The 23488-nt window shown below is 49.4% G+C and overlaps 2 protein-coding genes across 6 annotated transcripts; both read right to left on the bottom strand.

Moving 5' to 3' along the window:
- Window positions 1-673: 673 nt before the first annotated feature.
- Window positions 674-2778, bottom strand: phospho1 (phosphoethanolamine/phosphocholine phosphatase 1). 5 transcript variants are annotated; one of them, XM_030090609.1, is made up of 3 exons: window positions 2654-2778; window positions 2233-2298; window positions 674-1921 (listed from the first exon to the last, which is right to left on the bottom strand). In XM_030090609.1, the coding sequence occupies exon 3, from the start codon at window positions 1833-1835 to the stop codon at window positions 993-995; it is 843 nt and encodes a 280-aa protein (XP_029946469.1). In that variant the 5' UTR covers window positions 1836-1921; window positions 2233-2298; window positions 2654-2778; the 3' UTR covers window positions 674-992. The 5 variants fall into 5 exon arrangements, with proteins under 5 accessions (XP_029946469.1, XP_029946472.1, XP_029946470.1 ...); XM_030090612.1 differs by having other exon boundaries at window positions 674-1786; XM_030090610.1 differs by having other exon boundaries at window positions 2233-2444; window positions 2654-2744.
- A 2041-nt stretch (window positions 2779-4819) lies between these two features.
- Window positions 4820-22218, bottom strand: znf652 (zinc finger protein 652). Its single transcript, XM_030088912.1, has 6 exons — window positions 21936-22218; window positions 16030-17526; window positions 12591-12738; window positions 11662-11777; window positions 9214-9358; window positions 4820-7885 (listed from the first exon to the last, which is right to left on the bottom strand). Exons 2-6 carry the CDS (start codon window positions 17083-17085, stop codon window positions 7254-7256), a joined length of 2097 nt encoding a protein of 698 aa, XP_029944772.1. The 5' UTR covers window positions 17086-17526; window positions 21936-22218; the 3' UTR covers window positions 4820-7253.
- Between the last annotated feature and the right edge of the window lie 1270 nt (window positions 22219-23488).

The raw sequence follows: 23488 nt of genomic DNA, 5'->3' as shown, positions 1-23488 counted from the left end.
ACTTGCCGAAGCCCCGTGTTGTTTCGCCTTGTAGCCACCAGGGGGCAGTAAACACCCGCTACATAGCAACGTGAATAAACAAGGTATTACTTGGGTATGGCTGCTGTCAATCCTATGATCAAAATCTTGATTTTTATTTTCTTTTCATGGAATGAGAAGTTCTATTTACTTTCGGTGCCATGGACAGAATAAATAAATCAGCAGACGGACGATCATATCATGTATGTTTGTGTTTTGTTGGTATAAAAAGACAAAGACAGGTTCAGTTGATGGCTTTATTCCTGCTGGTGTTCAGATTTTTTCTTTTTTTTTGTAGGTAAAACCTACACAATAATAGACAAAACAGAATGAAGAACTAAATGGAAAAACAGGAAAAAACAATATAAGGCGGGGCTACATTTTCAAAAATAAAAACAAGACAATGATAAAAACAGAAATAACGAGCAGTTTGGTCGACTTCAATGCCCTTTGCCATCTAATGGCAATCCAATTATTTTACTGACATATAAAAATCAGTGATTTACAAGAAAAAAAAACACATACATGATGTTTTACATCAGCCACTCAGTTACAGGGTATTGTGATCAATAAGTAAATCCTTTTCCCTCAGATAGATATTTACTCTGTAAGTGCTGCAGACAAACAATTAAAGCTTTCTTTTGTAATTATTTTCCTCTCATCAGACTGAGCATCAGATTTCTCACGTTTTCTCTCTCTCTCTCTCTCTCTCTCTCTCTCTCTCTCTCTCTCTGTGTGAAAGTTGAGCCCTCCATAATCATTAACCTGTCTGTGTTGTGACCTCCAGACGGCCGGCGGAGGGGCTAAGGCACGTGCTGGCAGGACGCCATGTTTACAGGCGGCACACGTGGGGATATTGCCTTGAATACTGGTTTCTGGGTCTTATTTCTTCTTAGTTAACCTGAGAACATGATATTTGTGTCAGCTGCAGCGCCAGTCTGGGTCTCCATGTCAGAAAGATGGCGAGCAGCCCTCTACTCGGCCACCAGCTTCCTCAGACGCTGCGCCACCTCTTCGGCGCTCTCCCACGGCACCGTGACGGCCTTGAACTCGCCCGGCCGGGCCTCGTGGGTCTCGGTGATCAGCTTGTGCATGGGGAAGTCCCTCCGGGGGAAGGCCACGTCCCGCGGCCCCAGGGCCAGCGCCGGGCAGAAGTCGTTGGCGCCGTCGCCCACGTAGAAGACCCTCTGGTAGGGGCGGCCGCGCTCCTGCGCCCGGCGGGCCACGTAGTCCCGGACGATCACCTGCTTGCACATGTTCTCCGGGCAGCGCGGGCAGTCGTGGGCGTGGAACGGCCGCAGCACCAGCCGGCCGTCCCGGCTGAAGGTGGCCGGGTTGGACAGGACGCGGTGGAAGAGCTGGCGGGCGCCGTTGCGCCGCAGCCACGACTCGATGAAGAAGGTGTTGGAGTCCGACACCAGCACCACCTCGAAGTCCTGCGCCGGCCGGGCGCGCAGGAACTGGAAGAGGTTGAGCATGCCGGGCGTGGCGGGGATCTTCTCCATGACGCCGCGGATGTCGCTCTCGGTCACGCCCTGCTCGGCCAGGTAGGCCAGCACGCGCTGCATGTACTGGTTGTAGCGGCCCGGCTGGTAGGTGTCCTTCAGCCAGGCGGGCAGGTGCTGGCCCGGCGCCGTCTGCACCACCTGGTCGTCGCTGGTCTCATCCACGATGGTCTCGTCGAAGTCGAAGAAGATGAGGAAGCGCTTGTCCGGGGAGACGTGGGAGGCCATGGCGACCTCCGACCCGCTGGGTTCCTCCTCCTCGCCTGGAGGGGGGGGCGGGACATAACAGCAGGTGAAGACTGAACCCCCCATGATTCACAAAGCCCATCAAATCTCCTCCCACGCTCCTCCGCTCCACTGCGTCCCACGCAAGGCAGGTCGGTGGAGGCGAGGGCTTTCTGGGAAACATCAGCGCACGACGCACAAGGGGGGGGGGAGGGAAACACAACCAACACACATTTCAGAGAAGAAACACACAAATCTAACATCACAGCAGTGGAAAATATAAAATGCGTTAAAGCAGAGCAGCCAACCAGCAGCGTCCGGCTCAGAGGAGGCAGAATTCAGCCGCTTCGATCCAGAGGTTCGGATTAAGAATCTGATGCAGAATCAGAAATAGTTTCTATAATAATCACACTGAGGGAGACCTCCATGGCTTCGTGCAAGCAAAGCAAGCCAGATCCTGGAGTCCTGCCTGTGCGGGTCTTACCTGGATCTGACAGCAGGCGGGGAGTCCTGCAGGAGGGGTTTCTTCTGCTCCTGAACCAGAGTCTGTCTGTGGTGAAGACACAAGGAAAACACTGCGATCAGGCGGAGCGAAGGCTTCCTGCTGGGTCCCTCTCCGCCACAGTGACACAGCCGGGGGGGAGCGGCGTGCACGGCTCATGAAGCTCACATCATCTGCTCATCTCAGGCTGCAGGCTGTCAGAGAAACAACAACAACAGGGGGAGTTCGGCTGTTCCCTCTCCGGCTGTTCTGCCCTGATTACCCCGAAGACAATCTTCCGTCTGATAACTTATCTTCCGTTAAAGTAACTTATTTCCCTGACTGGAGCAGCGTGCAGCCGCGGCGAGGGTAAAGAAACAAAACAAACAAACAAACAAAAAACAGCTGTAAATAGAGAGCGTACAGGTCTGAGGGGACGCGGGTTCGATTCCCGGTGCCAGGCAGGTCCGCTGCGGTCCGCTCCGCTCCGGTGTCTCGCGCTGCAGAGACAGAGATCCGCCGGTCGGCCGCTGTTACGCGCATTTTTATACGCTCCCGAGAAACCACCGGAGGTGCGTCAGCGGGAGCGCGCCTCCGCGTCCGCCCCTGTAGCAGCCTACTGCGCGCGTTCACGATACTTTCAAAGAAAGAAAGAAAGAAAGAAAGGTTCTTTTTCTCAATTTATATAACTGATATTTAGCGTTACGGAAAACTCAGGTCAAATTTAATGAATCTAATGCAGGATAAACCCGCACGAGGCTTAAACCACTTTAGAATAACAATATAATAATCTAATAACACATTAATAAAGATGGATTAATTATAGTTTAGTTTTGCATTAAATCTTAGTTGTTCTCAGGTATTTATCTGTCATCCTATTTTATTTTGTATTTAAATGTGAGTGCTGATTGAAAACAGTAACAGGGACTTGTATAACTGGAGAATGGAGGTTACCAGCAGTCTCTCACTCTCTCTCTCTCTCTCTCACACACACACACACACACACACACACACACACACACACACACACACACACACACACACACACGCACAGTCTCGTATTTCTATCCTTGTGGGGACCTTCCATTGACTCCCATTCATGTCTAGCCCCTAACCCTGACCCTTACCCTAACCCTAACCCACACCACAACACAGCCTAACCCTAAAGAAATGTTTTTGACCTTTTACTTTTTTCAGTAACAACAACATGGTCAAGAAAACACTGTTTCTCCTACTTAAAACCGGAAAAAGGTCCCACAAGGCACGTCGTTCCACGTTTTGCTATCCTTGTGGGGACATTTGGCCCCAACAAGGATAGAAATACGAGAACACACACACACACACACACACACACACACACACACACACACACACACACACACACACACACAGTCCATTGATTGGAATAAAACACACAGTCGTCATGTGGATCTCGGACTTTATGCCACTGAGAGCTTATCAGCATTTTCCTTCGACAGGATGAGTGGATTTAGGTCAGTGTGGCGGAAAGCAGCAGAGAAGGCCTCGATTCTGCTCCGGAGCTCCGGTCTGGGCTGCAAACGAAGCATTGTACTACTTGCTACCAGGTGGCTGCAATAAAGCTACTAAAATGGGTTAAAATCATGAAAGTAAACCTGCATCTCTCCGAGTTTACTGCAAGGAATCGTTAGCATCAGTTTGCAGCTTGTTTCTCCACTTAAGTGTTGTGGACTCAACCCTGTAATAACGCTGTGACAGGCGAGTGGCGCCTGGAACCTGCTCCTGGAGGAGGATTCATGACCCCCCCCCCTCCTCTTTATCTGCCTGCTGACAGCTGCAGCCTCCACCCTCCTCGACACCACCAGGCCTAATGACTAACAGCTGGAGCGCCGACTATTTTCAACCCCGAGTGGGAAAGGAGATGTACAGACGGCGTGTTATTATCTCCTCTGCTCGAGAAGTGAGCCTTGGTACCTGACCACCCACTCACCAGCAGTGACTCACACACACACACACACACACACACACTAACACACACGTCTCTCCCCCTCCTCTGCTTACCTTCCAGGGTTATGTGACTCAGTGGTGCGCCACTTGCATCCACCTCTGGCGATGGAGGGGACGGATGCTCGGGCTACAGTGAACACCTGGATGTGACCTGAGAGTGTGTTCACAGAGGAATGAAAAGTTGGCTGAGTGGAAACTATTGACTAACAAAGGCCTGCACATCCAGTCGGGGGGGGGGGGGGAACCAGCATTTCTCTACAGCAGTTCTTCTGTTGCTGGATACCGTCAAGGCAGACACTCGGCTTGTACATTGGGGAAAGTGAAATTATCAGTTTGCTGCAACACAAAGCAAGAACTGAAACACTACGAGGGCCGAAGCTGCGATCGTCACACTTAATGTTTTAATCACAAATTGACACAGTTCCTCCAATTCTTAATCAAGATGAAGTGGGATGAAGTGCCTGATGTAACTGAGAAATCCCTGTCACCACAGCGGGGCATTAAAGAAGTGAAGTCCCGTCAGAAAACAGGAAACACGTCGGTCTCGGAAACCCGTTTTCACCAAATGACTCAGAGGAAGAGAAAAGACTCCAGAAGCGGCTGGTTCATGGCTACTTGTTTTTACTTCTCAAAGTTAGCAGTCAGTTAAATGTACATTATCAAAAAAAGGCCCAACTTGTTTGTTTTTTTTTCCACTTCTCCCCCCCGATCTCCGAATAACATACAAAATAAGGACAAACCAGGACATTATAAAGCTGCACATTTTGTACCAGATACAATAATAAAATACGCAATGCTACATTAAGTGGTTAAAAATACAAAGGGGAAAAGTATATTGATTTTTTTTTTTTTGTTTAAAACATCTTTAAAGAATATACAATGTTATTTTTCTGAACTACCCAAGAAATTTAGTAGAAAGTGCATTCTATATAACAAAGAAAGGAGGAGGAGAATCGTTCTGTGGACCGAGGAGACGAGACACCGAGAGACACATGATTCCAAGATGGGTTTCAGACGTTGTGCGGAGGAGCTAGTGTAGAGTCGCCAAAGCAGGAGCATTGCTTTTATTTTTGAAAGGAGGTCGGCATTAGAGCAAATATTTATTCCTTAGACTAAAAAAAAAAAAAAAAAAAAAAAAAGCAGGTAGAAAACGTAGAAAGAAATGTCCTTTGCTTGCCATGGTCCCTTCCACACTACCCGCCTCCTGCCGGGATTCTCCTCCTTTCCTTGCCTAAAAACATCCACCCAAGCGTGGCGGCCTGCGCCGGCCTCCGCGCCGCCACGACTGCACTCCGTTCCACAATGCGTCGTCAGTCCCCACCCTCCCCCACCACCCGCCCCCTTCCCTGCGCCTCGCCCACGCAGCAGTAAAGTGCAGAGAATACACACAAACGAAAACAAAACAAACAAACAAACAAAAAAGGCTTTTTAAAAACAAACAGTTACAGATCCATACTGCAAAAAACGCTGAACGGCAGCGGTGAACCCGAGGGGACAGGATGAGAAGCCAGTGTCGCAGTGCTACTGAAACCTGCAGGACGAACAGGGGGCGGGGCTAAGCTACTGAGCGCCACTGCTTCGGTTTGAACACCCATCAGAGTGGGGAAGTGAGAGGAGGAAAAGAAAAGTTAACCTTACTGCTATTGTCCATGTCAGGTTCTCCCACACACATACACACACACACACACACGCGGCTTGTGGTGAAGGAGCAAGACAGGCGACACGATCAACACCGCGTCGACCCTGTGGCGACCGTTCCCACCGCTGCCTCACGCCAGTTTATCTCCAGCACAGAGCCGTTCGTTAGCTTAAAACTGAGACGATTATAATAAAAAACAAGGTGTGAGCGCCTGGCGAGTCGCTGCTCTGCTTTAGGCAACATTCAACAGGCTCGGTCGCGAGCGCGGCCCGTGTGGATCTACGAACGCCGGTACGATGAGAGTCCAAGAGGAGCCTGTGCGTCGCGACGGCCGCCCCGCGCCGCAACACTGGAACATCGGCCGAGGGCAACGCGCTCCGGTCCCGGTCGTGTCTATACTGTGTGTTTGTCTAATGACCTTTAACATGGTAACCCGTATCGATTTCGACAGCAGCGAGAGAGGTGGGGGTAAGTCCTGATGGGGCCAGGAGCCTGGCCCCTCACAGTGGCAGTATTCATGACAGTCGTCCATCTTTAAGAAGCATCTGCTGACCAACAGTACTGAAAGCTTGAGGTGGCGCCGATCACAGTGGGAGCATCAGTGACGGCTGTGTATGTGTGTGTGTGTATGTGTGTGTGTGTGTGTGTGCCTGCATAACTTGAGTCATCTCCGTCGCGAAGTATTTGATTTCACCGTAGAAAAGTCCTGCTCTGTCCGACACCGTACATTTGTTGCTTTGTATTTCATACAAGTGAGGATTAAAAAATAAAGTCACGTTAAAGCAGAGTTAAGAGACTGATGTTCTGGAATGGAAAGCACCTTTATGCCACGACAGGAATCTCAGACTTCGTCCAGATTCAGGAACCATCTAGAAAAACCGTCCCTCCGCCCCCCCCCCTCCCTGTAACCTATGGCACTGCAGCTTCCTCGGGGGGCGGGGCTCAGGTAGAACCAGTTCAAACATTCATTTTAACACGTCTGTGCGGGACAGCCAGGAGAGCAGGTGGAGCATTCCTGACCTCGAGTCCGCTCAACACGACCGGCGATACTCCGGCGACCTGTGAAGCTCAACACGCATATCAGCAGCTTTTCATGAAGACTCGATGCTCGACGTACAGAAAACTCTAGAGGCTGTAATGTTACAATCAACCGGGAGCGAGGACAGCGCGGCTGCAGCCGGTTTGACGGCGTGTCTACACAGGAAGCCTCCTCCCAGTCGTCCACCTCGTGCTCGGCCGGCGCCGTCGATCCGGCGCTCTTGTCCTTCACCTCCGCGTTTGAACGCCTCCAGTGTGTCCCGCTGCGTTTGACGCAGGACTTCCTGTGTAGACACGCCTAAGAGGAGGGGGTGGGGGCGGGGCGGGGCGTGGCGCCGGCCTGCAGGACCCGGAGCCCGGCTCAGTGGTGCTGCGGGGCCCCGGGGGCCTTGTCCGGGGGCCCCATGTGGTGCAGGTAGCCGCCGCCGCCGTCCTCGTGCCCGCAGTGGTTCAGCGGCTCGCTCTTGAAGAGGGCCGGGGGCGGGGGCAGGTGGGAGACGGGCGGGACGGCCAGGTGGTGGTGGGGGTGGGGCGGGAGGTGCTGCTGGGGGCCGGGGGGGTGCGGGTGGTGGTGGGCGGGCGCCGAGTGCAGCTGCACGTGGGAGAAGGCGTGTCCGACGGGGCCCTGGGGGGCGAGCGACCCCCCGGCGGGGCTCAGACCCAGGGACGCCGCCGCGGTGGAGGGGGGGGCGGCGGAGGGCCCGGCGCCCGGGGCGGAGGACGAGGACGAGGAGGACGAGGAGGAGGTGGAGGAGAAGGCGTTGGCGAAGATGCGGACCGGCACGGGGGGGCCGCTGGCCTGCAGCACCACGGGGCTGGTGACCCGGAAGCACTTCTCCTTGTGCGCCTTCAGCATGTTGGAGAAGCGGAAGCGCTGGCCGCACACCTCGCACGGGTACGGCTTCTCGCCCGTGTGCGTGCGGCGGTGGCGCTTCATGTTGGGCCGGCTGGTGAAGCTCTTCCCGCAGATCTCGCAGATGAACGGCTTCTCTCCTGCGTGACGGGACGAGAGATCCACACGTGAGGAGGACAAAGCAGCGAGACGACAGGAAATGACGGCGCAAATCACTCGCCGTCAGCGGTGACGGCCCAACACTAAAATCAAGCCTCCGTTCCGCGGAGTTAACTTTGTTCCCCGTCAACAGCTCTCTTTTGAGAGCGCTAATAGGCTGCCATCTTAAATTGAGGGTCGCCGCTGTCAACCCACCCACTCCACGGGAAGCTATTACAATTCACACTCTGAGGAGGGGAGATGTGAAAGTGAACAGCGGCGGCCGCCCCGCTGGAACGGCGCTCTCATTAACCTCCCTCCACGGAGCCGCTGGATGTGCCTGCCGCCGCCCACGCGGCCGTCTATTAACAGGCTGCTGAAGGGCTCTCCAAACGCCGCATCCTGGCATGATGCGAAGCCCCGCCACCACACATGAACGCTAATGTGGCGGTCTTCTGCGACTGCTACGTTACCTTCACTCCTGATTATCCCCCGGTAAAAAACCTGCGGCGGGCGACGGCGCTCGGGGTGTTTAGCGTGTATTACAGAGCTCCGCTGGGTGTGTCGTCTTATGGAGGAGGCTAAATTGGCTGGTAGCGGCGGGGACAGGAGAGGGGAGCATAATTACATATCACAAATAGAACTGAGAGGGCCCACGGAGAGTGTGTGTGTGTGTGTGTGTGTCCGCCCACAAGCGGCACGGCTGGAGAAAGAGTGAAGGACTTGCAGGAATGGGGAGTCAGTCGGGTTTTAGAGACGGAGAGAAAATCAGAGGGACGCTGCAGCGCAGTGATTATAAACCACGATGTATTCCAGGCCCTTCTCTGATGTACAGCGTCCCTCTCATTACTGAAAAGAAGCCTGCTGCTCTTTCCGCTGCTGGAAACACCCAGCGTCCAGTGGGTTTTTTTCCTTTCAGGATGGAGACAGGCGGGAACACTGATGTTTAGTTTGGTCCACTTTCTAAAAGTGCCTGCTTTGTTTTCGTGAACGGAAGGTTAAAAACGGCCTGAACAGCTCCAGGGACTTCATGAAGGAAGCACAGGGAGTCGTTTCTAAACACTGGGGTTTCATGTCTGGGATTGTTATCCGAAGCCTTCCTGGTGTCGTCACCAGGCTCGATTTCAGCAAACCTTTTCTCGGTTATCTACGGTCTCTTACGGTTTTGCAGCTGACCTGAGCCAGCAGAGTGCAGGTGTCACTTTCTCCCCTGTTGGACGCTTCCTGCTCAACAGGAAAATCTAGTAGAGTAGAAGCTGAAGGGGCAACACGACTACAAACGGAGCCAAAAAACCTGAGTTGGGAGGAAGCGGCGCTGGACTGCTCTCACCTGTGTGCGTCTTCATGTGCTCGTCAAAATACTGCTTCATGTTGAAGTCCTTGCCGCACCACTGGCACATGAACTGCTTGTGGCCGATGTGAATGCTCATGTGGGAGCGCAGCTGGTACTTGTACTGGAACCGTTCGTCACAGTTCTGCAGACGACACAGTCAGAAAACACACACACACACACACACTCAGGTAAACACATAAAAACACAGACATGTCAACACAGAAGAGCTGCAGCCTCTCAGACTTTACGTACACCGCTTACAAAATGTTCTTATTTTGACGCTGTGAATTGGAGGTTGTGAAAATGAGAAGTCTCCTCGGAGCCTGGAACAGATCACACACCCCACAACTCACCCGAAACATGCTCTGAGCTGAATGCTGGATCTCACCAAGTTTTTCAAACACAAGAGACTTCTCAGGATTCAAAATGAGATAAAATCCACAACTTATGATGAGAGGATGATTTCATTTTGAAACACCAGATAAATCTTCAAGAGACCGTATCATTCTTTTCCAGACCTGCCAAAACAACAGGGTATTTTAGCACCCCGAGCATCGCAGAGTACTTTTGTGTTACAAAATATTAGTAATTCTATCTGTTGTGTTTACACCTTACATCGGAAGCAGCAAAACAGCGCTGTCACGGTGAGCAGAGACATATCACTCATAGACCCTGCCATGATGGGAGAATCATACATCTAATAGGTCTACATTGTACATGTCTATGATGCCTCCGAGCTGCCACCTTGTGGAGGTTGTCGGTGAAGCAGCAGAGCATGAAAGTCTACGGAGGCAAGAAGTTCTCCTAAAGAACGCTACGATGCTGCACGTGTGTATTTATCACTTCATGAGGGGATCAAATTTGGGTCTTTTTACCGTACTTTTTGTCTTTATGATTTTCTGCCTCACAAACGAAAGTCTTGTGCTATGTGAAGGCGTCCCAGCTGAACCCGAGTGTTCCTGCCTCTGCACTTCGCAAATGAAGGCCTACCCCACACCGAACACACCTCATTTGAACTTATTTTAATGGTTTAACCTGCTTATTTGAACATTTTACAGCCACAACAAAAGCAAAACAAATCCAACTTATCTTTTTTCAAGATAAATATGTGGCAGATTCATGTCACTGTAGAAGTTCTACCGACGTTCCCCTGTTAACTTGTAACATCTTGAAGCCCTCTGAGGCAACTGTTGTTGTGATACTGGGCTATACAAAAATAAATTGATTGATTGATTAACTTATGTAGGAAAACCATGTTTCTCCTCCTCGTATGCATGATGCTTGGAGAGAGAAAGTCAGTCCGACAGGCTGAAGACTGGGTGCATTTAGCAGCACTGTTTGCTCTCCCGGTCGGGTGAAGAGGTATTTATAATGTCAGTGGGCTCACCTGACTAAACAGAAGGCTGCGGGGGAAAATCTCCGGCAGTTTCCAAAGTTAGGAAACGTGAGGCATACATGTTTCAGGGGCTTAACATGCGTGTGATTACATGCTGCATATCTTCTAACATTTAATTAGAGCAGCTCCACCCATAACCACGGTCCTGTGTGCCCTGGAGTGGCCTGAAGCAGATCGCCGCCTACTGGCTCTCCTTGAGTCACCCAGTGACATTTGGTTCAGACCACGGATACACAATGTGTTGAAGTAGTGCCAAATATGTCCTGATGTAGACAAAACCTAACCTAACCCCCCTGGACTGAAGTAGATCTAAAAATCAACACCAGAAACATTTAGGCTTGTTTCCTAGTAAAATACTGACTGAAACGTCTATTTTGGGACGGTTTTCAACCACATGGCACAGATGTTCCTCTGCACTCGAGGCTGTTTTCTAAGAATAAAACAAGAAATCTATTTAAAACAAAACAACAACAACAAAAAAACAGCTCTTTCAGCCATTCCGCACAAGAATACAGCCACTTAATATTCAAATTCAGCTCAAAGTAACGACTTTCGGGAGGTAGGACTGGGAATAAAACACAGGTGAGGCATTTCGGTGTGTGTTCAGCAAAGAAAAGCAACATTTAAGTCGGCGTTGACCTATTTATTCAGAGGCGTTTTGAGCTGGAACGTAAATTTACTCCATGACCCCGGGGAGAAACCCTTCATTCAGCCCAGGAATTTATGGTAACGACACTTGAAAAACAGAAAAGACTGAACAGACAAGTTTCATTCAGCTCCGAAATTCCTCTGGGTGCACGCCGTTCTCACACACACAGACACACACACACACACACACACACACACACACTGGGATGTTTCCAGTGTTATTCAGGGACGTTGGTTGTTCACTATGTTCGCAGAGAGGGAGATCAAATGAGCCCATTAACGGCAGTTTGCATAAATCACAACAACGTTTCAGGCTTTTCAGCCCACGTGTGAGTGAGAGCGGCGTTTTAAACTCCGGCCTGATGACTGTAGAGCCGCACGGCCCGCCGTGTGCCACTCACCTCACAGCGGAAGGGCTTCTCTCCAGAGTGCTGCAGCGAGTGGACTTTTAAAGACATGCTGCGTTTGAACGACTTCCCGCATGTCTCACAGGTGAACGGCATGTCCTTGGTGTGGGCTGCGGGAACGGACGAGAGGCGTTTCAATCCACGGGACGCCGCAGGAGGTAACCGTGAGGCGGCCAGAGTCAAATTAAACATTTACCTCAGGATTATGCAAAGGACAGTAACAAGCCACACATTTAAAAAAAACACCAGTAAAGCCACACAAGAGAGGAAAACTGGTTTTGGGTGATAAAGGTGGTGAAAATACAACAGGAGAATGTTGAAATAAACATAAAAATATGAAAATAAAAGCTGAAAAAAGGAAAAAAAGAAAGGATTCTGTAGTGGCGAGAAGTGCAAGCATGGAGTTTGCATGTTCTCCCTGCAAATACCGTGGCTTTTGTTCAAGTCCTCCAGCTTTCTCATGGTGTGTTTTATTCATAACTATGTTGATCATTGACTGTGTGCGTGTGTGTGTGTGCGCGTGTGTGTTGTGATGGACCAGTGATCTGTCCTGTGTGAACTCAATAACCGGATCCGGAGCCTCATGGCCATTCCTGCTGCCTGGATGAACTCAAAAGGCAGAGATATGGGGCAAAAACCCACAGAGGTGCTCTACATTTACTGTCTACTCAGCAAAATGAGTGTGTGACTGGTTAAAAGAAAATAAAAAAAATCACAGGATGCAAAAAGATGAACTGGAAAATGACTTACATTTAGTAATACACATTAAGACTTTACCATAAAATAAAAATGCACGAGTAAAAAAAATGAAGAGTTTGCTTTTGATTTGGGGGGTTTGTCGTCATGTGGGACTCACTCTTTTATATTCACAACAAAACATCATGAAGTGATCTCCGAAAGTAAAACAGAAGGGCCCAACTTACCAACCATGTGCTTGCGAACATGAGCCATAGTGTAGAATTTCTTCTCACAGATCTCACATGAGAATTTCTTCTCTGCGTAGCCGTGCACAATTTTAATGTGCTCGTGCAGCGACCACAGCTTCTTAAAGGACTTGTTGCAGGAGACGCACTGAGAAAGACACAGGAGACGAGAGAGAGAGACGGGTCAGGATGGGATCCAGCTGCTGGAGAGCTGATGTCAAGTCACTGTTATACTGCGGCGCCCTCTGCTGGGGGAGCAGCAGACGGCACCAGGCTGAAGCCATGTACAGTAGAAACATTATGGAAATCTACCATTTTTACCTGCATGTGCATCGTTTCATTTCAAATCCACTGTTTGAAACACTGAAAACGGCCTCAGTGTGGTAAAATTCACAGACTTAACTGTAACTACACTGACCAGAGGAGAAGCTTTCCAGCAGCCTATATTAAATATGCCTCCTGGACACTAATTGTTCTGGTCTCCTTGGCGAAGCTGCACTGCTTTGGACCAATGTCCAGCTCAATCTCTAACTTGGCCACGAGCAAACATTCACGTTGTTTTGAAGCCAGTCCTGCCTGGCTCCAGATTTACGGCAGGGGTCGGGGAATAAATCCACTCTTCAGAGACGGCAGGTATCCTGAAGGCTCCAGGAGCCGTCCTGCTGCCACCAACAAGCTAAACACAGCATTAAAAACACTTAGAGCTTGAAAATCCTGGATTCCGTCTCATCAGATTCTGCCCTCTTTCCTGGAATCCCCCCCAGCCCGGGAGCGAGTGCAGGCCAACTTATCATGTGAGGATTTTATTCCTCTCCGAGTGTCTCGCTCTTTATTTCAGTAACTCGACGAGCTCTCCGCACTTTATCTAACATGAAGCCTCCAGTGTTTCCTGTTGCCACGGGTCCTGAACCATCGCTTCTGTCATTAAAGCACATTTTCTGAATCACTCCTGGGCAAACACTCCTTTGTTTGCCCTGCTTTTCATCATCAGTCCCTTAAAAAAGGAATATGGCCCCACACTGATCATTGAGACTGATGTATGAAGCACACGGTAAAGCTTTACACTTCAGCTGTTGCACAGCAGAAGGTTTCTTCTTCACCCACGTGAAGTTCATTCATCCTTTTTTCCCAACCCAAAGGGGCCAAAGATGTAAACTGAGGTGATCGCGTGGCTCCATAAAACTATTTAAAACTTTTCATGCCATCAACAGCCTTTTCCCTCCGACTTTTAACGATTCATGATCAAAGGAAATAAAAATAAAAGCCCAGGCTGAAGTTTTCTTCAGGTCAGTTTCTGTTAGAAATCCCAAGGTCCAGATAAACAGAGATCACCCACAGTCAAAAACCCGCGTTTATAAATAAAATTTGATTCAATTTAAGAACCTTGAGTACTAAGTCCCTGAATGAGTTTTCCCTGTTTTAGACACATTAAATCACAAATGGCTCCAATGCTTCCCAAACTGGGGTTTGGGACCCTCACTGAGGTCTTTAACGCCTCTATAATCAAAGACAGACTGGGAACTGCCCACTGATTGTGTTTTGGAGTGTCCTGCTTCAGCAGGGTGTGCAGATGCAATTTGGATGCAGGAACAATAAAAGGATTCAGTGACAATTTGTTGGGAAATTTATTTTGGTCAACTGCATTGTGAGCTTAAGTACGTTAAACTTCTATGAGTCAAGTTGTTAAAATGTTAAAGTTAACAGCTAAAGACAAAACCTGATTAAATGGCCTTTTTAAATATTTGCAGAATTATTAAATAACGTAACAGTTCCAATCCAAAAGGACAGTGCCTTGTCCCCCTGTTAAATCTTTAACAGTTATTTCACGTCTTCTCCTCTCGAGGTCTTTCTTTTGACCCTACTGACATTTTGTAGCAGAGCGTCTGATAGTTCTGTGATCACGACAGAATAACTTTGTAATTTTAAACATGTTGCTTCCCTCTGAAAGATTTATCTTTTCCCAAGTTCAGAGTTCTCAGAGACTAATGTCTTTTTTTGTCCGATTTTGTCAGAGGGAAAGAATCTACACACTTCAACATAAGATGTTGATCTCATGAGGACACACCCTACCTGATAAAAACAAATACCTGGTAGATTCAAATCCAACAAGCAGTCACACTGAAACAGCTTGGAGCTGGAAAACAAGCAGGAAAATGACCAAAGTACTCGCTTGGCTAATAATTCTACACACAATGCATTGGTGAGAGAGACTGATGACCACCAGGGAGAATAATTTGCTAACCGCTGGAATTAAAGAGCTCAGTTTTTTCTGGTTCTTCTGCTACCGTTTCATCAAGATGACAACTGGAAAACGTCAGTGAAATATTCAAGATGCATTACGTTCTTGTCTGACACAGAGGCAATCACAACTATCTTCTACACTGACAAATTCCAGGGGTTTTATGAAGCAACATGAAACGCGTTTCAGTCGTTGGTCGAGGCAAATCATTAACTTTCCAAAGCCATTCACACGGATTCTCGCTCCATAAATTAGCAATGGTATGTTATAATTTAACCTTCATCCTCAGACACATCTACAGGCCTCCAGACACCAATGGGAGTTTGTGTTTTTTTTGGTGTATGACGGTTATTTTTCTTTCACTTTCATACAGAGCTTGTTCAGTTTTTGGATGAAGGTCCAGAACAAACTTCCTACTGAGGTTGAACGATGCCAGTATTGGGTCTGGTACTCTGTGTGGCGGTACCGCGTTGGAGCAGCTTGATGACAACAAGATCAAAAACAACCACCAAAGTAAAACAGATATAAAATCATGCAGTGGTTTTGTACTGATTGGGGAGCCTTACATATAACAACGGTTCATTAAGTCTATCTTTTAAAGCTGTAAGGAGGAAAAGTGAGACGGGACAGGTGGAAAGTCGTCAGGGGCGCTGGAGCAGTTTGAGAGTGGTTAGAACTTAGTGAAGTGAGTGATGAAGAGGAGAAATAACTGGAAATGTTCGAGTGCCTCTAATGAAAAAGGGTGAACAGCTTGGAAACGAGTAGCATTGTTAAAGTAACCAAGTGTAAATCAGTACTCTCTACGGGAAACTATCAAAATTGAAGTATTCATTCAGGAAGACGAGGCATCTGGTCCAAAAAGCCTCAGGAAACTCTGTTAGCAAATGAAACATGGAATATAGCTCAGTCACGCCTCGGTAACATCTCCACAATGCTTTCAAAATGAGCCAAAAACACTCTAAAGTGGATGTTTCTGGAATCTCTGTAAGAATTGGGTCTGTTTATTCAAATGAGGAGCGCAGCTCTAATAATAGGTGAGGCTGAAGCTATTTCTTTGGAGAAATAAGCTCATCTTGATCTATTTTAACGGATTCTCTCTGACTGCTTGTGTGAACTGCTTGGCTCGCCGCTCCTCTGTCACGCCCTAATCTCAGACAGACCTGCCTCTGTTGGCAGTGAGAGCGGTGAGCTGGTCTTTACCTGGATGTTCTTCTCGCAGTCCGTCTGCTGATGCAGCGCCAGCTCGCTCTCCAGGACGAACTTCTTGCCACACTTGTCACAGATCTGCATGCGCCTGTGCGTGACGTTCATGTGCTTCTCCAGGTACCAGCGCGTGTTGAACACCCGCGGGCATTTCTCGCACGCCAGCAGCTCCTTCTCCTCCACCTCCGCCTTCCCGCCCGCCGCCGCCGCCGCCGCGCCCCCGGAGGAGCCGGCCGACCTGGCCGACCGGCGCTTGCTCTTGGGCGGCTCCATGCGCTTCCGGCGGCCCCTGGTGGTCATCCCGGAGGTGGCGGCGCTCAGGGCCGCCCGCAGGCTCTTCCTCCGCGGCTGGCTGTGAGCCGCCGTGCTGCCGGCACCACGGCGGGCTCTCTTGGAGCGCGGCCTCCCGCTCTCTAGCTCATCCTCCTCCTCCTCGTCATCGTCCTCCTCCTCTTCGTCGGGGCTGTCTTCGTCCTCCTCCTCCTCCTCATCTTCGTCCTCTTCCTCCTCCTCGTCCTCGTCGCTGGCCCCTCTCTCCGAGTCGTCGGCGGGCGTTCCGGTTTTGTTGTCCCCCTTGGACACGTGAAGCGTCTGGTTGTTTAAGTTCACCTCCACGATGATCTGCTCCCTCTTGAAGCCCTCCTCCCCGTCCTCGCCCTCTTCTTCCTCCTCGTCCTCCTCTTCCTCCTCCTCCTCCTCGTCATCCTCGGTGTCGTCGGAGGAGCCCTCGTTTCCTGCCTGGGAGCCCTGCGTTCCCACCTCCTGACCCGCCGTCCCCTCTCTGAAGTACTGCTGCGGAGCGGCGTGCTGAGCGGGCAGCGCACCGATGCTCTGATCTCCCATGGAAGACTTGGCCGCCATCTTATTGTCCACCAGCACCGAGTAAGGCTTGCCGCCGACCTCCCTCTTGAAAAGCTTCCCCGTCAGATCCAGGTCAGGGTTGGGAGAGTGGAAGTAGGACTGGGACACCGGAGCCCTGCGTCCTTCCTCCTGTGACATCCCGCCAAGGCCCGGGACGGAAACCTCCTCCTTGAGGCTCTGGCAGGATTTCATGAAGAGAAGGAGGATGTGGAGGGAAGGACTTGATGGGCGCAGAGAGGAAACGCAGGAGAGCAACAGCTACGGCAGACTAGTCCACCCTACGAGGAGGGGCAGGGGACGCCACGCCAATCCCCCGCCCTCCTTCGACTGAAGAGACAGGAAGGAGGGGACGAGGGGACACACAGTCAGCCCGATTCAAAGAGAGCATCCATGTTGTCCGGGGGGAGAAACGCAGCTGGAGAAACATGCAAACTGCTCCGATGGCTCGTCCATACGTTCGGAAATCAGACGGCTAAATCGATGGCGTCGCGTCACCAACGGTGGACATGTGAGACCAGGTGTCCGATCCGGCCTGCGAGGTCCCGGGGCCTTCAGGGTCTTCAGGTCAAGATGCCACGACCGCTGCGAGGATCGCTGCGTCTCGCTGGAACGGCCATTTACCGCGCGACACACCTACGACAGAAGAAACGAAACAAAGAGGAACAAGGTTGAGATTAGGCGCCGAGCTCTTCCGCTGCCTTGCCTCCCTCGAGAGCCGGTGACCTGAAACCGAAGCCGTAATGTCAGGTTTGATACTGCGAGTGCTACATGTGCCCACAGATGTTTCAGCGTTGTGTGTACGAGCTGAAAAACCGCAGCTTTCACAAATGAATGTGTCTGTGTGTGTGTGTGTGTGTGTGTGTGTGTGTGCATTCAATTTCGGCAGCAGAACACGCTGCTTAATTCTAGACCACAACCGAAACACCTCACAAGAAAACAAACAAACAGCGAGCCTTCACAAATACAACTTTTTCACAACAGTTTAGAAAAGAAACTAAGCATCTTCTTTGCACAACATCCTTGCAGAAAGCTGTTCTGTTGCACACGCACATATATATTTGGAGCCAGGAAACTGGTCTTTACCCTCACAGTTTCATATCCCACATGGGGGGCTTTGTGTCTGGAGTTTGCATGTTCTCCATGTGTGTGGTTTCTATACAGGCAGTAATTAATTGGTAACTTTAAAATACATCTGAGGCCAACTGTTGACCATAAATTCCTTGTACTCTGTCTCTGGAATCCAGCATCTCATCCTCCTCAAGTCAACAAGAAAAACTGACTTGAACAGCAAAATCGAATGTGGACCACTGACTGCATGGCAATGATTTGCACCTTTTGGCAACCAATCAATAAATAAAAACTGGCAAAACTGACAGCTGATCGCTGTTGCTTGTGCTACCTAATGCCCAAAAGGGGCATTTTTTTAAATGCGAGACTCTGCACTTTTTATAAGACGAGCAGATATCTTTTAACATGGACAGTGAAACCTGGACGCATGCACAAACCTCTGTTCCTGTGCAATAAGTGTTTCAGCTCATTTGATGCAGTTTGCAAAAAAATCAATCTCAAAGTTCAGCATCAAGCTGCTCTCACTCCATCTTTAGCATCAGATAATTTTCACCCCTCCCATTGACTGTTGGAGCGCGTAGTGTAACCACAGCTCAGGAGCATGTATTGCACACAACCACAGGAAACTGTATTTCAACCTGTTCGTGAAGCCTGAGCGCTGCACTTGTTACACCCGACCCTACTATTATCATGTCTATAGAAAGCTAAGCAAACATTACACTGGAGCGGACGGTTTCAGTGCACAGGTGTACTGTTCAATGCTGCGACATCCGTGGACCGACGGTTAGGTGACCTCCCAACAACTTTACACCCCAAAAAACTGCTCCTGAGTGCACAACAAGGGCGTTTCGCTCACCAGAATACCCCTCCCTGAGCGCCACACAAACAAACAAAACAACATTTCCTTTCTGGGAGACAGCAAACATCCTCTCCTCCGAGTATTCACCAACATCTCTCACTTTACTTCCAGCCTCCTGAAGCGCCACCGTCTGCGAAGAAAACATAAATAGGCCAGAAGAGTCTTTGATACTCAACCCCACCCGCCCACTCCACTCTTGAAGTCTACTTTGTTCTGATCTTTAATTTACTGCCATAATTACCGTGAAGAGTTTGAAAGAGTGCTAAAAAGAGCCGTCGAGCGCGCAAAAGAGGAAGCGGCAAGTGAAAAAAAGTAAACACAGACACAACACTGTCGCTTACTTTCTCCAACGCAATCAGAGCTATTAGCATTGATTACTTTAGTGTGATCTTTTGACTCCCTTTCACTTTCTCCAGATCGTTATTCGCCAAATAAAAAAGCAGCACTTTCACTGCCACTGTATTATCCAGCTTTCAAATTCGCTCCTCTGATTCAGACTGGAGATGATCTGAAACGGAAGAAGAATGGCTAACGGCAGATGCTTTGATGAAAGATTAATTTGATGACTACTGTAATGTTTGTTCATTGATCTGCCTTGTTGTCAAAATGCACTTCAACACTCATTTAATCTGTCTGGTTTTATTATTATTAAAGGAAGCAGGTTTCCTTCAATTCTAGTCAGGCATGCACACGTCCGTTTTACATAGTTCTGCAACCATGCATGAAAGACATTTTCTGCAGCCGATCTGCACATATAAAGACACACCTGTCTTCCTTTGCACGCTGATCCTTTCTGAGAGTTGGGCAGCAGCTCTGAGAGCATTAAAACCACAGGGGGAGGGTGAGCTCGGCACTGACAGAGCAACTCAACTCACATGCTCGTCCCGGACACAAAGCCTCGTAGATTATCCTGCATCTCGATGACGGAGCAATATAAACTGCTGGAACCTCACTTAACATGCAACTAGTCCAGCGGGCTCCAACACGGCACGCTTTAAAACGTCTCTCCGCTTCAAAACACATGACTCCAATCATCAAGCTTCTAAAAAGAGGACTGAGGAGCCCCTCATCGCACCACTAGGCCTCTCAGAACAGGGTTGAAGACCCCTGCATAATGCACTTAAAATAAATGACAAACCAGCTATGTTTAGGGTTGCATTAACGCCATGATTCACTTCTGAAGCACATCAGAAAAGAAAAAACAGGCTCTTGAAAACTGAAAACAATGCACATGTACAAACAAAGTATGGTTATGCAACTCGTGTAAAGTAAAATCCTTCCACTCGCATATTATCACTGATGACTCATTTCACTCACTGAAATATTGCAGCCCTTTGATGTGGGAAGCAGGCAGAGCGCAGCCTTCTCAATATCGCTGGTAATTAGTCGACACGATCACCTAGTCAGATCAGGAGGTCAAAACTATTTAAATGATGATCAATGGTGACTTTTTTTATTGTTACTTTGGACAGCTCCTCACACCCCGATGAAAGAAAAGTAAGAAGTGCCTCAATGAATGTCTCTCTGACAGCACATTTCAGTAACCCAAAGCATTACTAATGCTCAGCAAAAACTTGCAGAGAAATCAAAGTTCCTCCAGCAGTGGCTGATTTAAAGTCTTCTACAATCTTGTTTCAGGGACGTGATGAGAAACCAAAACTCATTTCAAAGTGGGTGAACCACAAAACCAGTCACAAACCGGATGGATGCTACTGTGCCTTGAGATTTCTAAGACACAGGATGGGAGCGTCAGTGCAACGGCCGCATCCAGCAGCACTAAATGGTGCACATGTTCACAAGCACTTGGCTGAACTCTCGACAGCAAAGCAGATGAGATCTGTGGAGTCAAAATGCGTCACGTTCATCCCTCTATTATGCAGCGCTGCCACTCAAATCCTGCATCCTCTCAAGTCTAGACTTTAAGGAGCTTTCCCTTTTGCGGCTTGTGCGAGAGTTCACATTCCTCACTCTGTCCAAACTCATAAGACTTTAACCAGCTCACTGTGCTTGCACTGCAGGGGTGCTTGGTGCCCCTGTGGATGTTTGGCCATCAAGCCCATAATCAGGTCATAGAGCCTTACCTGGAGTTTCAGAGAAGTATACATCAAGATTTCAAAGAATCCCTAATCTTCTGTCCAATATTAAAGTTTATAGGGCACAAAATGAGTTCAAATACTTTCCAGATGATTTATAATAATGGCATACATCATATCTAATGTGCATTATTCACATTAGTGACTTTTCACTCTAGATTAAGGCTTCAATAAGATTTCGAGTAGCAGTACATGTCTCAGCACTGTTTGGCTGCATTCCTGGCTGCAAAAGTGTCCAAAAGTGAAGCGAGGGTTCAGACCCGAAGTGAAGAAAGGGTTAAGACGAAAAGGTGAGAATGTTTGGAGAGCAGCAGGAGCGCCGCGCAGGCCTGACCAACTTGGGCTACTTAGCCAGGCAGCTAGCGGCGGTCCGTAGGTAGGAACCTGTGCACACATGACGAGCTAGCGTGGCTACATTAGCTCAAGGTGCAGACATGGGAGCTGTTAGAGCAGCTAAAGCTCACTCTGCCCTGAAACGCGAGCACAACACCTTGCACGAGTTCGACCTGCCTGCGGCTAGCATAAGCTGACATGCACCACCAAAACACACACTGTGTAGTTTCACTTTTTTGTGCGTGTGTCTTTTGTTGAGCCCAAAAACCGCCCAGATTGGGGGCTAGTTAGCTTCCCAGCTAGCACCAACGTCAGACATGTAGCTTTGACGTTGCAGTTAATTTCGATGTGGCGCTTTCAGGGGGAACCGTGACAGCGGAGAGACGCGCCGGACGCCGGGCGAAAAGCCCGAGTCACGGCTCGCCGGCGGCGCTCCTCCGCTGCCGCGCGACGGGAAAAAAGCGGCGCTTTCCTGCCCCCGAACCCCGGGCTGCTGTAGCGGGCAAACCCACTCAACTCGACACTGTCACAAAGTCGGTGCTTTTCCCAGCCGGGCTCACGGAGCCCTTCTCCCCCGCGGCTCCGGGCCACCGGCGGTCCCGGCGAGGCGGCTGTCATGCGGGTCACACGTGCAGGCGCACCAAATAAACTCCTAAAACGACATTTCGCTGCGTGTTTCGGTGGCTTACCTCCGTCAAGAGCGACCTCCCTCCTCTTGCAATCAGAGTTGCACAGATTCAGGGCTGCACTCGCTCGCCCTCCCTCCCTCCACGGTCGCGGATGTGCATTTAAAGACGGGGCCGGTGCCAAGTGGTCTTTGTGTGCACTTCTTTTTTTCTTTTTTTTTTTTTTTCTTTTTTTTGCGGGAGAGTGCTTGGTTGCGGTGCGCTGCGCCGCGGGCCGCCTCAGCCCCCGCTACGTGGCCCAGCCGAGCTGTCGCGCGAACCTCCGCCGTCCCGCGCTCATCGCAGGCATTCAGGGCCGCTGTCTGGGCAGGCGCGCGGCCGCGTGTCTGGGTCTGGATTCTTTTCGTCTCCAAAGCAAGACAGAGCGCGGCGGGAGCGCGCACACGCGCACCGGGCCCAGGACCTTTGATTGATGGAGTCATAATGAGAAGACCCCCGAGGAGCGCTTCATCCCCCTCCGAGGAGACGCTCCGCGGCGGCAATTAATCCATCCCGCTCCCATCAGCTACTCGCTGCATTTAATCAAACCCATCTCTGCACCATCACGTCTCTGCTTTTCACTCTTTTTAGATCATATACATTCTTTAACTTCCCTACTGTCTCCCAAAGCACTGAAGAAAATTGAAACAGAATAGAAAATCAGTTCTTATAATCGGGCTCCTCTTATACAGTCTTGTTGACTCACGTTAAATGTATGTAAAATTCAGTTTCTAATGGTTTTATAACATAATAACCTGTGTATGAGGTCCTAGACTAAAGAAAGCATAACCTCCCTCACTTGCTCGCTCCATTCTGTTCTCTGGTGTTTTCCCTGTAAATTTTAAACATGCAGTTGTTCAACCCCCTCAGAAGGAACCTGGCCTGGATCAGGACCTCCTGGCTAATTATAGGCCCATCTCCAAGCTACCTGTTACTTCTAAAACTTAGGAGAAGGTGTAATCCCTGCACCTGATGACCCATCGGGACAATCACAACCCCTGCTAGTCAGCATTACTCAGGGTTTTAACAACATCCATGGTAATTCCATTCAGCTGAACCTAACTGCTGATCTGACGCTGTGGATCACAACGTCTTGATATCCAAACTGCAGCACTTGGTTGGTATCAGTGGTTAAGCAAGATAAAGCCGTGTGTGTTTGCCCTCCTGGCTCTGAATCCTCCTCCTCTCCTCTGTCTTCTGGGGTTCCACAGGGCTCCGTCTTAGGCCCTCTGCGTTTTTCACTCTTTGTACTGCGACTGAGGGGCGTCTCATTCCTGTCATGTGGACAACGGCCAAATTTATGTCCTGCTAAGAAAGAGAGAAGTACATGTGTTTTCTGCAAGTATACTTTAGGTACCCCCTGCAGTCTAAATACCAAAACACATGATGTGTTCTGGTAAACTATGGTAACTTCACATAACTAGTCTGTGTGTAAAATACTTGTGAGATAGAAACAAGCCATACTTGAGTATATTGGATTTTTTTTCTTGGTTGTTTCTGAGCAGCTGCATGTTGTTAATGAGAAAATAATTTAAAAAAAAGTTAAAAATTAACTACATGATTTATGTAACACGGTT

Source organism: Salarias fasciatus, chromosome 4, assembly GCF_902148845.1.
Source record: "Salarias fasciatus chromosome 4, fSalaFa1.1, whole genome shotgun sequence".
Lineage (NCBI taxonomy): Eukaryota > Metazoa > Chordata > Actinopteri > Blenniiformes > Blenniidae > Salarias > Salarias fasciatus.
Note: the sequence above shows the minus strand (reverse complement) of the source record. Positions and strands in the feature narration are given on the sequence as shown.